This window comes from Embiotoca jacksoni, unplaced genomic scaffold (assembly GCF_022577435.1).
Source record: "Embiotoca jacksoni isolate LCO1_2020_lvr unplaced genomic scaffold, fEmbJac1.0.p SCAF_12, whole genome shotgun sequence".
Taxonomy (NCBI): Eukaryota; Metazoa; Chordata; class Actinopteri; family Embiotocidae; genus Embiotoca; species Embiotoca jacksoni.
Genome location: NW_027185252.1, coordinates 4,712,246 through 4,725,029, shown reverse-complemented (window position 1 = coordinate 4,725,029; position 12,784 = coordinate 4,712,246). Strand labels below are relative to the sequence as shown.

The following is a 12,784-nucleotide window of genomic DNA, read 5'->3' as shown; positions in this document are numbered from 1 at the left end:
TATTTATTGTAAAAAAAAAAGAAGCTACTTGTGCTGTACTTTGAGATTTGGGGTCTCATATGGTTACAGGGTGCTTGTGCCCAATTTGTACGACTATTTATTCAGACTTATTTATGCTTCAAGCTGGATTCTTTGACGTCAGCCGCAACTAAGAGATATCGTGCGCAGTTGCGTACCTCGACTCTGGCCTTGTAAAACTCGATGTCGTGAAGTCGCTCCTTGTATCGGGTCAGCTCGCTCTCCAGTTTGTCGACTCGCATCGCCTTCTCTCTGAGCGCATCCAGTTCGTCGCGATAGGCCCGAGCCGAGCGGGCGTCGGACAGCAGCTGGTAGCTCTGCGGGAGGAGACGGCCAAACATAGGTGCGTGATTATGTGGATTCATAAAACAAACTCACTGCACCGACGTTAAATAAGGAATCCCGAGAATAAAGACGCAAACAGATGTACGATCCTGCGTCAAAAAACACAGTCAGCGAGTTCAATGAGTCTGTAATCCTGTATGACAAATAGATTATCTATTAATAACTAACAACCAGAGTCTTGTCTGTTACATAAACAGGTGAAGAACAGAACACACACACACACACACACACACACACACACACACACACACACACACACACACCCATCCACATACACACACTGCCCTCCATGGCCTGAACACATCCACCTTGTTTACAGCAGTGCACCAGTCAGATTGCCGCCCACTCCAAATCAAAAGCCATGTGCGGCTGCTGCTTGACTAAAGATAGCTCTAATAGCCTCTAACGAGCTAAGTCACTAGCTGATTAAAGCCTGGCAATGTCGCAGAAAGGGAGGAGCAGGTGGAGGGGGGATGAAGTGTGTGTGTGTGTGTGTGTGTGTGTGTGTGTGTGTGTGTGTGTGTGTGTGTGTGTGTGTGTGTCTGTTGGCGTTACCTCTTGCTGAAGTCTCTTGAACTCCACCTCCATGTTCTCAAGCTCCTGCCGGGTGTCGAGAAGCTGCTCACTCTTCTCCTCTCTGAAAGAACAAACAGACGAGATGAGAAAGGGCGACATGAAGAGAGCACACAAAGAACGAAACTGATGTTTCTGTACCAGAAAAGCAAGAAAAATATGCTTTGTGTGTCTGCCAGTATGATTAACATGAAGCTCTGCACTGAAAACCAAGATGTTTTTTTTTTCAAGTGGGCCTATCGGAGACAAGGACATTCCTTCAGGGCTGTTTCCATTTCAAAGCTTTTAGCTGAATCATTTAATGGAGGCAAGCCATTAGTTGCACAGGAAGGTTGCATTGCACAAAATGTCCTTTCAGTATTTTAGTTTCAGTGGATAAACTATGTTATTTCTTTTACAAAATTACAGCTATTAATCATATAAGAAGTACAGGTAATGACAGCTCTGGTAGTTCGAGCTGCAAATGTCTTTTAAAGCATTTCCACTCAACTTTCTGGAGGTTATATAGTCCAGTTTTGATGGCTTTTGCTACCGAAGCTTCTCTGCAGTTACAGATCAGGAAATCAGCAACTCGCATGTTGATTGAAACACATCAGTAAACCTACTAACCCAGTTTCTTAATTAAAAATAGCCCACGGTGTCTGGAGTGTACGAGCTCTGGCGGTCGGAACACAATGTCTTTCCTGTGTTTTGCCCTGAATTTAAACTAATAAACAACCTAATTCTGCGGGACATCACACTCAGCACGAGACTCGAAAGAAAACAACTAAAAAACAGAAACCCCTCATCCTCCTTTACTCAGCTAGAAGACAGAGATGGAGATACATGTTTTACATCTGGTTGAGGAAGTGGGGCAAAACACAGACATAAATGTATGATTCCTTCACCATCAACAGGAGGGTCATTCTGTCCCCCGTCTAACACTCTTCTGTGTCATTTGTAATAAGTGGCAGTGAAATAGTGCAGCTTGGCGTTTGCTGTATGTGTGAGTGTCTTCTCTGTGTGCAGGCTGCCCGGGCTCCCACCACGAAGGGAGAAAGTGTCATGCTGCTTTGAAGGAAAACGGCTGCATTCCTGGGATGCTGCTCGGTGTGTGCATGAAACCGCTCCACTGAACATCTGATGGCCTATTTGATTACAGCTCTCTGCAGCCTCGGTGTGCATCTCAATAAGGAAAGGCATCCTTCTATTCTTGCGGTCTTTTTTTGTTTGTTTTGTTTTTGCTTTATCATTCATTTCCTCCTTCCTCCCGAAGCTAATCTTTTTTTGGGGGTGATGTTAGTCAATATTGAGGCAGGATGTTAGTCAGAATCCCCCCCCCCCCCCCCTAAATCGTAGACACCTGTTAACTCTAGCATGGCAGATTATCTTTGGGCTCATATTATGGATGCAGCTGGCTCTGCTGCTTATGGTAATCGTTTACCGCGCATTGCGTCTTGCACTGGCACAAACACTTGTGTGCACTACTATATTAAAAAAAAAACTAAAGCACCCTTTATTCCTACTTTAATACGTTTTTAATGTTATCCTCCTGCAAACCCTAATCTTCATATTTCCATAAATTTAAATCTTGATTTTATCCCAAAAAACAGATCTTTATATTTCTGGGAACAAAAAAATGTTATAAATAGGATTGTCAATACAATCTGTCAATGCCGTTTTCAGGTGTAAAGCTACAACATCAAATACTATCGTGACGTATTGAATATCATATTATTACCGTCTACAAGTGATTGACCTTGGTAACCATTACAACATGATAAATGGCAAATCAACTTTACAGACCTTCAGTTTTCATTTCTACAAGAAGCAAATAGTGCATTCAGCATGTTAAACCAGCGGACCGGTTTAGGACTTTATTTGTTATAATTTTGCAAGAGCCAAAATGTTCACATTAAGTTTGGTTGGGACATTCCTGCCTCTCATCTCAGAATAAGTCGTAGTTACTGTAAAGATCTATGGACATTTGCTGGTTGACCCCAAACTCTGAAAGATGTTGCTCGAGTAGGAGTAAGCGAGTAATGATTTAACTCTTGAAAATAAAATTAAGCTTAGTGTCATATTTCAGATTAGATTTTAAGACTTTGTGTTTGTAGGTCAGTCAAAATTTAAATCACAATTTTAAATGTATTTTAAAAAGTGCAAGAACAATACGTGTATATTAAGGCTAATAAGCTAAACTTTTATGGGCAGATAAATGGAGGCAGTACAAAATAAATGTTGTAAATGAATGTAAATGTGTTTCACAATGATAAACTCAACAGGAGGAGCAAAAGCAGCCATGCCGCCATATCTTTACCAGAAACATTAACAAGCGGACCACGGTGGGAACACTGAACCATACCCCCTGGCTCTGACCTGGTCTCCTTCAGTTACACACACAGTGGACACACACAGTGGACACACACACACACACACACACACACACACACACCTACATTTGTATGCAGAGGCTGCATCTGTGCATGTGCATGCAGCCACAGACACAGAAGAAACAGCAGTCATGTGACCAGGGTAAATCAGTACAGACAGACTTAAAGGCTTTTTTTGTTCCTTGTCATGCCATCACATGATAATATCTTTGTCACAGACACCACGGGAACTAGTAAACAACACCATGGCAACCAACAAACAAAATCACTCATTTTCTAGCCGGCTGATGCTCCGTCGACATATTTAGGTCTGCTGAAGAAATCGTCATAATGTAGGTCAAGGAAGTAGAAAGGAGATGTCTGCAATGATTAATGTCAGACCTTTCCAGTACAAGAGCTGAAATCAATTAGTTTAGGGTCAAACAAGGTGAGAGGCTTTTCACTTTTTTCATGTGACAAAGCAGACAGTGACCTGCTCTCCATTCTGGGTCACAACCAATTGTTAAAGAACCATAATTTAGGTTTTCAGGTCGCCCGCACAGAGACCTTTGTTTTGACAAAGCAAAGCAAAACGACATGTCCTACTAAATACAGGGTCTGAATGATACGGCGTTCTGCAAGGCGAAGCAATACACAAGCATTTCCCAAATCATTGAAATCCGCAGCTAAATAAGATTTTCCATCTTTTTGAATACATTTTACAACTGTTGCAACCGAACATTCTCAGTGTTTCTCCACTAAATAATAAAGCGATGGACAGCAGCATCCACTGCATTAACAAACCTGCAATATTCAGCACTTGTTACAGAGATACATGGATGTAAATTAAACTTTAACTGGCAGGTAGTTTTGTTAAATGTTTTATAAATAAAATTGATCAGCTCTGACAGAAATCCTGATATTTGTAAAATACCAGGGAGTTGTGTTCATTTAAATGCTACTGAGGTGATGGATGGACTTCCTGTGAAGAAATGAGATCCATTCAAGTGTGCAAATGTTGGCCTTGAAGTAGAAACTCCATGTTATCCAAACAACATTGAATCCAACTTTATTTCAGTGAGAACAAAATAATTCCTGTCAAATCTGTAAATATTAACACCAACTTCAAGGCACCAGCCAGTCTGTGAAGTTCGGTACTAAGTTCATGCAACATTGAAATACTTCCCCTTGAAGTGAAAAACCTTCATTGTAACTGATCTATGTTGGCCATTAAGTCTTTGTCCAGCAGAAGATTATAGCACTTTAAAAAGGAAGCTCTATTATTCATAGATAGAATTTAGAAAGCCTCTGTAAGGTTTGTGAGAGCAGGTTCACTCTCGTGTATTTGTTTGAAGCAGCGAGACATCACAACAGCCAAATCTCCTGGGAGCAGTAAGAGAGGAAATGGACTCCTGGATTCTTCCACATTACTGTTATTCTTTCAGTATAATGTTTGAGTTGTTAAAACATCAGATACCTACATTAGACTAAGAGCATGATCCAATCAAGAATCCCCCCCCCCAAAAAAAAAAATCACTTAAGGTTTACAATAGAAATATTGCACTACCGAAAGCATTGATCTATGTAGTTATTATGAAGATGTAACTTATCTGGTTTCTCATCACAACCAGTGGAAAAACCTTCTGTTCAATTTGAGCATGACAGTGAAGTCGGACTGGATGTTAAGGAAGTGGAAACTTTCAACTTTGTCACAAATCAAGTTTGGGTTTTATTTTTTGGACCGACAGATACCTTGACCAATGATGACGTAAGAGTGTAAATAAGGACATCTATGACGATGTATTATTTTGTATTATTTTATCTTCCCAGTTCACGTCACATCTGTGACAACAGGAGAAGCTGCGGTGATACGAAAATGGGAATTACCGTAACAAACATGATTGGGGCCGATAGTTGCTGTCATATTCCTTTTTGTGTGTCTTTCTTGGACTTGTTTAGTTCTACCTTCTTACAGTTCCCGTTTCTCATCCACTTATGTCCTATTTGCCCAATTTAAATAATCATTTATCTCGCCGATAAGGCTGCGGCACTCACAGTTCCTGCCGGAGGCGTCTGATCTTGGCCTTCGCATCAGCCAGCTCCACGGAGAGGTGCTGTCGGCTTTCTGTCCTCCTCATGCTGGGGGAGTCACCGGGAGACTGGGACGCATAGGGAGCCAGCGGAGACAGCTGTACACAGTCCCTCTCCTGGGTGAGCTCCACTATAGTCTGGATGGAGGCAGGAGGGAAACAGGTGAGGTGCTGTGTAGGCGAAAAGCTGCAGTTACATGTCAAATGGCTGGATGAAGCCGTGATTCAACAATCGGATGCGAATGGACTGAAAAACAAAGAGGAAAGATCTATGGATTTAACCAAAGCACTCCCATCACCCCAAAACTAGGATACAGGCATCGGGATTAAAAAAAAAAGTACATACAGTCCCGCAGACACATGGTCTATTTTGATCTAGTGCCCGTGACAGGAAATGGGATTTTAATTGAGAGCGGCTGGACTACACAGTGATAATCTGGAGGCTATTAGAACCCCTGACACACACATGTAAAATCAGCTATATCAGTAGATCTGCACCCTATGGGTTGGAAACTCAGTTAATGACACATGTAGTCTACGTACACACACACACACACACACACACACACACACACACACACACACACACACACACACACACACACACACACACACACGAGACAGTTAACAGTTTCAACCCTTCCTTCCTGCGGCTTCTCTATTGTGGTAACAGCAACAACAAAAAAAGGAAAAGTTTCCACATAACCCTGCTACAAACAGACCATAATTTCCACCCAACAGCACTGACACAGAATTTTAAAAAGACACAAAATGTACCACACTTTCCTGGTTGCACTTTGCTCTGCACTGTTTAATCTAGTTTGTTTTTTTGCCTAATAAAAATAATTTCTAATAGCGCTCAATAAATCTTTATGAACACGCACACCCTCACACACAATATAAATATATATGTAAGGGTTATTACCTCCAGCTGCGTGTCTCTTTCATCCACCAGGCGTTTGAGGTGGAAGGCCAGGTTTCTGGAGAGGCCGTCCAGATCTTCAGGAGGCATTTCCCCGCTTTCCAACCACTGCAGGTCCACTACGTTCTCCTGGTTATGAGTCACCTAAAATCACCACCAAAATACTGTCAATAAATGTTTCATTCAATGTCTAAAACTCTCACTGAAATAAAGTAAATTAATCTATTCAGCCAAAAATAGGTCTAAGAAGTCAAATATTTTAATTTCCTTCAGTATTCTTTACTACGGAGGAGAAATACCTCTTGGATGTGGGATGCTATGGCGGCTTTGCTGTCAAAGTCCAGAGTCTGGATACGCTCAATGTACTCTTCCTTCTTCTCACACTGTAAACAGAACGGGGGAGGGAGGTGGGTAAAAGTTAAACTCTTCAATAAAGAGAAGCAGAGGATGACGAGCTTGAGATGTTAAAGAGTTCAATCAGTGGTTTGGGGGTCAATAGGAGGTTAGTAGAACAACACTAAAGACACAAAGCAGAAGTTAATTTGATTAAAAAAAAAAGGTTTCCAGGCAGCAGAATTTAGGAATGCAGCCAAGTCTTTGAATGAAAGGAGATCTTTGGGGTCAGAGGAAGATCATTTTCCTGTCTTACTGGCAGAAAATGAGATTAGAAACAGGATGATTCACTGAACATGTAAGCTCCATTTCACTGCATGGTCATTATAATTATTCATTACTGGGAAGCATTGTTCTCAATGCAGGTTTGATGTAGACACATGATGTAGCTGCATGAATGCAACTCCTGAGTCATTTAACTAAAACAATAGGAGTTGATGAAAGGTCAGAGGTTCTGAATGGGGGCTTTGTCATGAGACAGGAAAAGCCCTGCAATGTCATTCTTTACATCGTTCACTCATCAAAGGGAACAAAAAGCATTAACCAGTGAAGATTGAAATAAACAGAGATTTCTTCCAAGATCAGATTTGTGGCTTTGGAATTAAATTACTGTAATACAACCACTGAAAGTGATGAAGTCCCTTCTTTTATAGTTTGTAGTATTAACCCTTTCAATCATGACTCACAGGCACAAAACCATAAGCGTTGATTGACCGGCTGTTACGGACTTGCTTTGCTCCTGCTGCTTGAAACCTGAACTACCTGCTCACATGTGAAGTGTGTAGGTGGACTGAAGGTGAGCTCTTACCTGGACAGCACAGCCGAGTAGCAGCAGCAACAGTTTCTTCATCTCCTCCAGACCTTGCTCTAAAAGGGAAGAAAAAAAAAAAACACACACACCAAGCAAACGGAGTATTATGACAACAGGAAAACCATTTTAAATATGTCTTCATGAAAACAAAATTATTCTCACACCCAAACACTCATTAGTATATTTGCTATCACTCTGAGTAAGTCTTATTTCAGTTTGGACTTGTCTGACATTCGGTTTAATCGTCTTTTGTGGGTTTTATAAAAGAGTAAATTCTCCTGATTGATGCTTTCTTGATGGCGTTTCACCACAAACAGAGAGATCTGTTATTGATGGAAGATAATAACTATTAGAAGAATTCTTTGCAATAAAGCTTTACAAAGTGTTTTGCAACAATCTTTTTTTTTTTTTTTTTTTTTTCTTTTCCCAAACAGAGTTATAACTATATATATGTCATGGCTTGTGTTTAATTGCCCGCTCTTATCTAACATTTTTATAAATGTTCCTGTTAAAATGTAGATTTAGTTGGTGAGAATTCCAGTTGTGCCTCGTTTTAAAGCGGAGATAAATGTTCCATCTTTCCCACATTTACTTCCAATTATCTAAATTCTTGGGTTGTTACAGTTTCCTCTTATAAAAGCTCTCCATCCGGTCGGAGTGCCACAGTGTTTTCCACAGTGCAGCGGGCTGGCAGGACGAACATGCAGCACTCTTCCACATGTCGGGACATATTGTCAGAAACTGCTGAAACACACAAACAGCTGCTCGCCTGTTCAACAGGCGTGAGCTCATCTGTGGGATTTAGGGCACAGCAACAGTAAACCAGGTGGTGTGTGTGAGTGTGTTACAGTGACTAAGTGGTAGAGGCTCGTTGTGTCAATCTGTGTCTACGTTTGTGGTCGGACTGTGTGTTTTCCCTGTTTGAATCATGGTGTGTGTGTGTGTGTGTGTGTGTGTGTGTGTGTGTGTGTGTGTGTGTGTGTGTGTTATAAGCCCCCCCATCATGTGTCCCAGGGGCCAGCGAGCGCTAACACTGTCCAGCTCTAATGATAATAAATCCAGATTAGAGACAACATGTTTTCTGCAATGGGTGCTCTGTTTGTTTGATGGGCCAATCATCACAGCAGGAACAGCTAAATAAAAAGGCATTTTGAATATTCATTTTCATTTACAGCTTCAATCTTTGTAGGACTTGAAGCAATATCACAAACTATAGAATAACAACTGTTTAAAAAAAAAAAAAAAAAAGCCTGTAAAGAAGCCATTTAGAGCAACAACAAACGGAACCTCCGGCGGCTCCTTCACGATGGCTCGATACCCCAAAACCCCTCCAGTCCCCCACCGACAGGATGTATCCATCCATTTTAATGAATCCTACCGACAATCAAATCAATCTCCGTTCTCTCATTCCTCCTGAATCAATAGATCCACTCAAGTCGATGTGTTATTGAGTAGCAGAGACTCCCATGTGGTCACAATGTGGCAGGTTAAATGATCATATTTTAAGTAGGAGACCAATGATGTACTCGTGACAATTAATACTAAATTCGAGGTCCATACTGGAGTCAATACACGTTTGAATTTTTACAGGAATACGGAGAGAAAACGGCTGCTGAGGTGATCTTTATGTACTAATAAGTGATGTCAGGCAGGTTGTTTTAGTGAAAACCTGGAGCTACGCAGCCTTTTTCTTTCCTGTTTTTTTCACTGCTGATTTACTCATTTAGTCTGGTGTGTGTTTAAATGTTTGTATCATGATATGGAAATGTATCTGTTGAGAGCTGTACGGCAGCCGAGGAAAGATGGAGACTTTTTGCTTTTCTGGAGCTCTGAAGGAAGCTTTCCAGCTCTTGGGTCAGTCACCAAACCTAATGTAAAGAAAACAAAACTTCAAAATGCCTGAATGAGTGCGGATATAAATATTTGATCAACTAATAGCTTGAGTTTTCTTCGGTGATGGTGTGCTGTGCCACTGAGTGGACAGTGAGGAGTGCTTAGTCAGTTTCCGTCAATAAATGTCTGACTTCATCAGCACCGGCGGTCATGATATAAAAAGAAATATGAAACATATCAGGAGAAAATGCGCGAATTCAGGCCTCGGAGGGTGACAGCAGATAAAACTTCATTCTCACAGCTGCAGGGCTTAACAAAACTCTATTAGAGCTATAGGGACCTATTGTAGTCAGGGAAGGGATTTAGCTCAGCAAATCTACTGGCGCAACCAAAGAAAAGATAAGGGACCTCATAGGATAAATTATTTATACGGCTAGAGAGGGAGAAACGGTAAGCGGGAGAGATGTAAGAGACAAAAGAGGGAAAGCACTGCCGCGCACAAGCAACACAAACACAAGGGAGAGAATATAGAAAAAGAGAAAACTAAGAGAGAGACGGAGCGGGAGGAAGGCAAAGAGGCAAGGTTAAAAATAGAAAATAGAAATCTCCCTCCAGCAGCAGCAGCAAGGAGGCTTCATGGAGGCTCTCTGCTCGCCTCTTCTTTTCTCTATCACCCTCTTCCGCCCTTCACATACACTCACTTCATCCATCCATTTATTGTCTGCAGCACACATCCACCCATTCTTCCTTCCTTCCCGTAACATTGTTCCAAATCATCTGCGCCTCCCAAGTGTCTGAATTCGCTCGTATAGACTTCCTTTTCCGCCTCCTTTTCCTTCCCTCCCCGTTTTATCCTCTTGGCAGGAAACGAGAGGTCAGGGGGACAGTGACTAACGCTTCTTCCTGCGACGCCATTGTTGGATCCGTGTGTGTGAGGATGTGAGTGAATATGAAGCAAAATAAATGTGCGTGCACATGCAACGCTTTCCCCCCCTCCCCCCACTGCCATGATGAATAGAGTCGTTCTGGAGCCCATGTCTTGCATGTCAGTGATAATACTGGTGGACGCGATCAGATATTGCTTTGACAGCATGCCATAATGCATTCAAGCAATCTCATTGGAGCAGAGGGCAGAGCTGGCCGAACCTTACGTTCAGATTATTTTGCTGGAATATATGATTTATAAGACGAGATACGGTGTCACGAAAAACAGCCGGGAGCTGAGGTCGGTGTCACAGACAGCGATACGCTTCAACCCAGGAGCACTGAAGGATTACCGTAAAATAATACTCTGGCAATAAACTGCTATTTTCTCCCGCTTATCTCCACCGTTTAATTCTCCCGCCGTTCAAAGCTAACGGAGAACTTTTATCGTCTCATCTGTACACAATGCAGATAATACTGTTGTTTCATCTGGAGACGGTAGCCACAACAAAAACATAAAGGAACCAAACATTCAGCTGCACACATGACAGCAAAACTAGAAACACCTGACAAACACACACACTTTTCAGCCCTTCCGTTTACGCCTCCTGTCAGCTGCCAACAGTTGTCCTTCCTGTTGCTGCTCCTGTCAAAAGGATCTCTGTCCAATGAGAAGTAAATCATCTGAACCGTGTTTTGATTCGTCTCATCCCATATGTTTGGCCACATTTATTCAGTAAATGTATTCATATTAATAAAATATATTTTTGCGCCACAGATTTGGCTGCTGTGCCGTTTTCCTTCAGCCGGAGCGTTGGAGAGAGACGGCATGATGTTTTTTTGGTCAGCTGCCATGTAGTTATTGCTGTGTGCTTATTGTAAACAGCAGTTGCGGTCCATATTCCTGAGATGATAACCCCGCAGAACGGCTTGCGAAAAGCAGCTGCAGCTTAGCGAACGATCCAGAAATCAGTTCTAGGGTGAAGAAGAAGACTGACGGTCGTAAACGCACAAGAAAACAAGTCCAGATCACTGCTGATAATTCACAGACTTTATGACACACTAAACAAAAGAGGCGCTCTGCGTGTGTGTTCTGACATGTGCATGCAGCCATACTGACTAAACACTACTTGCATGCACAAGGGGGTGTGTGTGTGTGGGGGGGGGGGGGGTGCGGGTGTGTGTGTGTGTGTGTGTGTGTGTGTGTGTGTGTGTGTGTGTGTGCGTGCGTGTATCTGTCTGTGCATCTCACTGTGCATGTTTATGCAAGGCAGACTGGGGTAAGTCAGAGCCTGGGGGGTACTACAGTGCATTCCCACTGTTCACTGTTGTGAAGACACCCCTCCCCCATCCACCAACTAAACACACCCGTGCACGTGCTCACACACATGCAGAGTGGTCCCCTGCCCCCTAACGGGAGCATAATAAAAGCCACATGGCCAATGACTTTCAGCTGGCGGCCACGGAACCAGACTCCACCGCTGGTCTGACTGGCTGGCTGACTGGCTGGCTGACTGATTATCTGACAGGCTCAGAGGGTAAAGGGCAAAAGAGACCTTGAGGAATGCAGTCTAATGCTTTCTGCCTGCTTCGGTCCACTCGCCTGAGGCTTCGCTGCGCTCTTGTCTGCACTGGGCCGACTTTAGTATTTCGCTTAATATTCACTTTTGTCCTGCGTGATGCTGACCTGGAAGATTTTCAAAGTGCTGTCCTCACAGCAGATCTTCAGAAATGCACTGCTGTGACACATTCAAACAGAGATTACTTTGGGAGCTCTGCTCATGAAAGAATCCCTCTTGGCTTCACAGCAACTAGACCGAGTTATTATGGGAAGCAGCACTGAATTGAGGGATTAATAAAAACACCAAGAAAAGGCTGTTCAAGAGTTATGAGATATGGTGCCAATGAGCGATGCAAACAAACGTGCGCTTCTCTCCCTCGTATTGTTCGTTTATTTACCTTTCATGCTGGCAAAGCCGAATGAAAATTAAAGAGGTTAACTGTGACCATTGAGAGGCGATGAAAACCCCAAAATAACAGCAATGGCTGTGGTGAAAGTGTGACAAAGGCAGCGGAGGCAGGACAGGGATTTAGGAGCCGTTTCATCTGCTGAAAAAGGCTGCAGACATCTTTCAACGAGGTCGTGAGCTGAGCATGGAAACAATTCACTCTGAAGAGCTGATGATTACATCTGCAGAGACGTACACAAAGGCTGTGAGCCATTGTGTGGACACAGTTTTACAAAAGTCAGGAGACCACTCCAATAACCTTGTAGTGGTTTTAGCAGAAGTTGTTTTGTTCTACGAGGCATTTTTTTTTGTCATTATGTTGTCTTTCTTTTATCTTTTAAGTCCACACCCTGTATACCACGATCTTAAATGATGACCTGCTACTAGTTATTCTCTCCTCAGTACCTTCGTCATGTTCGTAGGAATATCAAGTAGCGCTTTGGGCTGCAGAGGTCAAGCTGCTCAAATACTGTTTTCATGACTTTCAAACACTCGACACTGGACCACTGTCGCTT

At 42.6% G+C, this 12,784-nt stretch overlaps 1 protein-coding gene across 6 annotated transcripts in view; it reads right to left on the bottom strand.

Moving 5' to 3' along the window:
• The window catches only part of ccdc88ab (coiled-coil domain containing 88Ab), a 64,870-nt gene that overhangs the window by 25,519 nt on the left and 26,567 nt on the right, over nucleotides 1–12,784 (bottom strand). For all 6 annotated transcript variants that reach the window (XR_011177999.1, XR_011178000.1, XM_069144350.1 and 3 more), the window contains exons 5-10: nucleotides 7,501–7,559; nucleotides 6,599–6,682; nucleotides 6,303–6,443; nucleotides 5,343–5,515; nucleotides 919–1,000; nucleotides 177–335 (exon numbers count right to left, since the gene is read on the bottom strand). Coding sequence is in view for 4 of the 6 variants with exons in the window: in XM_069144350.1 (XP_069000451.1) it covers nucleotides 177–335; nucleotides 919–1,000; nucleotides 5,343–5,515; nucleotides 6,303–6,443; nucleotides 6,599–6,682; nucleotides 7,501–7,559 (698 nt within the window). In the remaining 2 variants the exon portion in view is untranslated. The remainder of the gene's footprint in view (nucleotides 1–176; nucleotides 336–918; nucleotides 1,001–5,342; nucleotides 5,516–6,302; nucleotides 6,444–6,598; nucleotides 6,683–7,500; nucleotides 7,560–12,784) is intronic.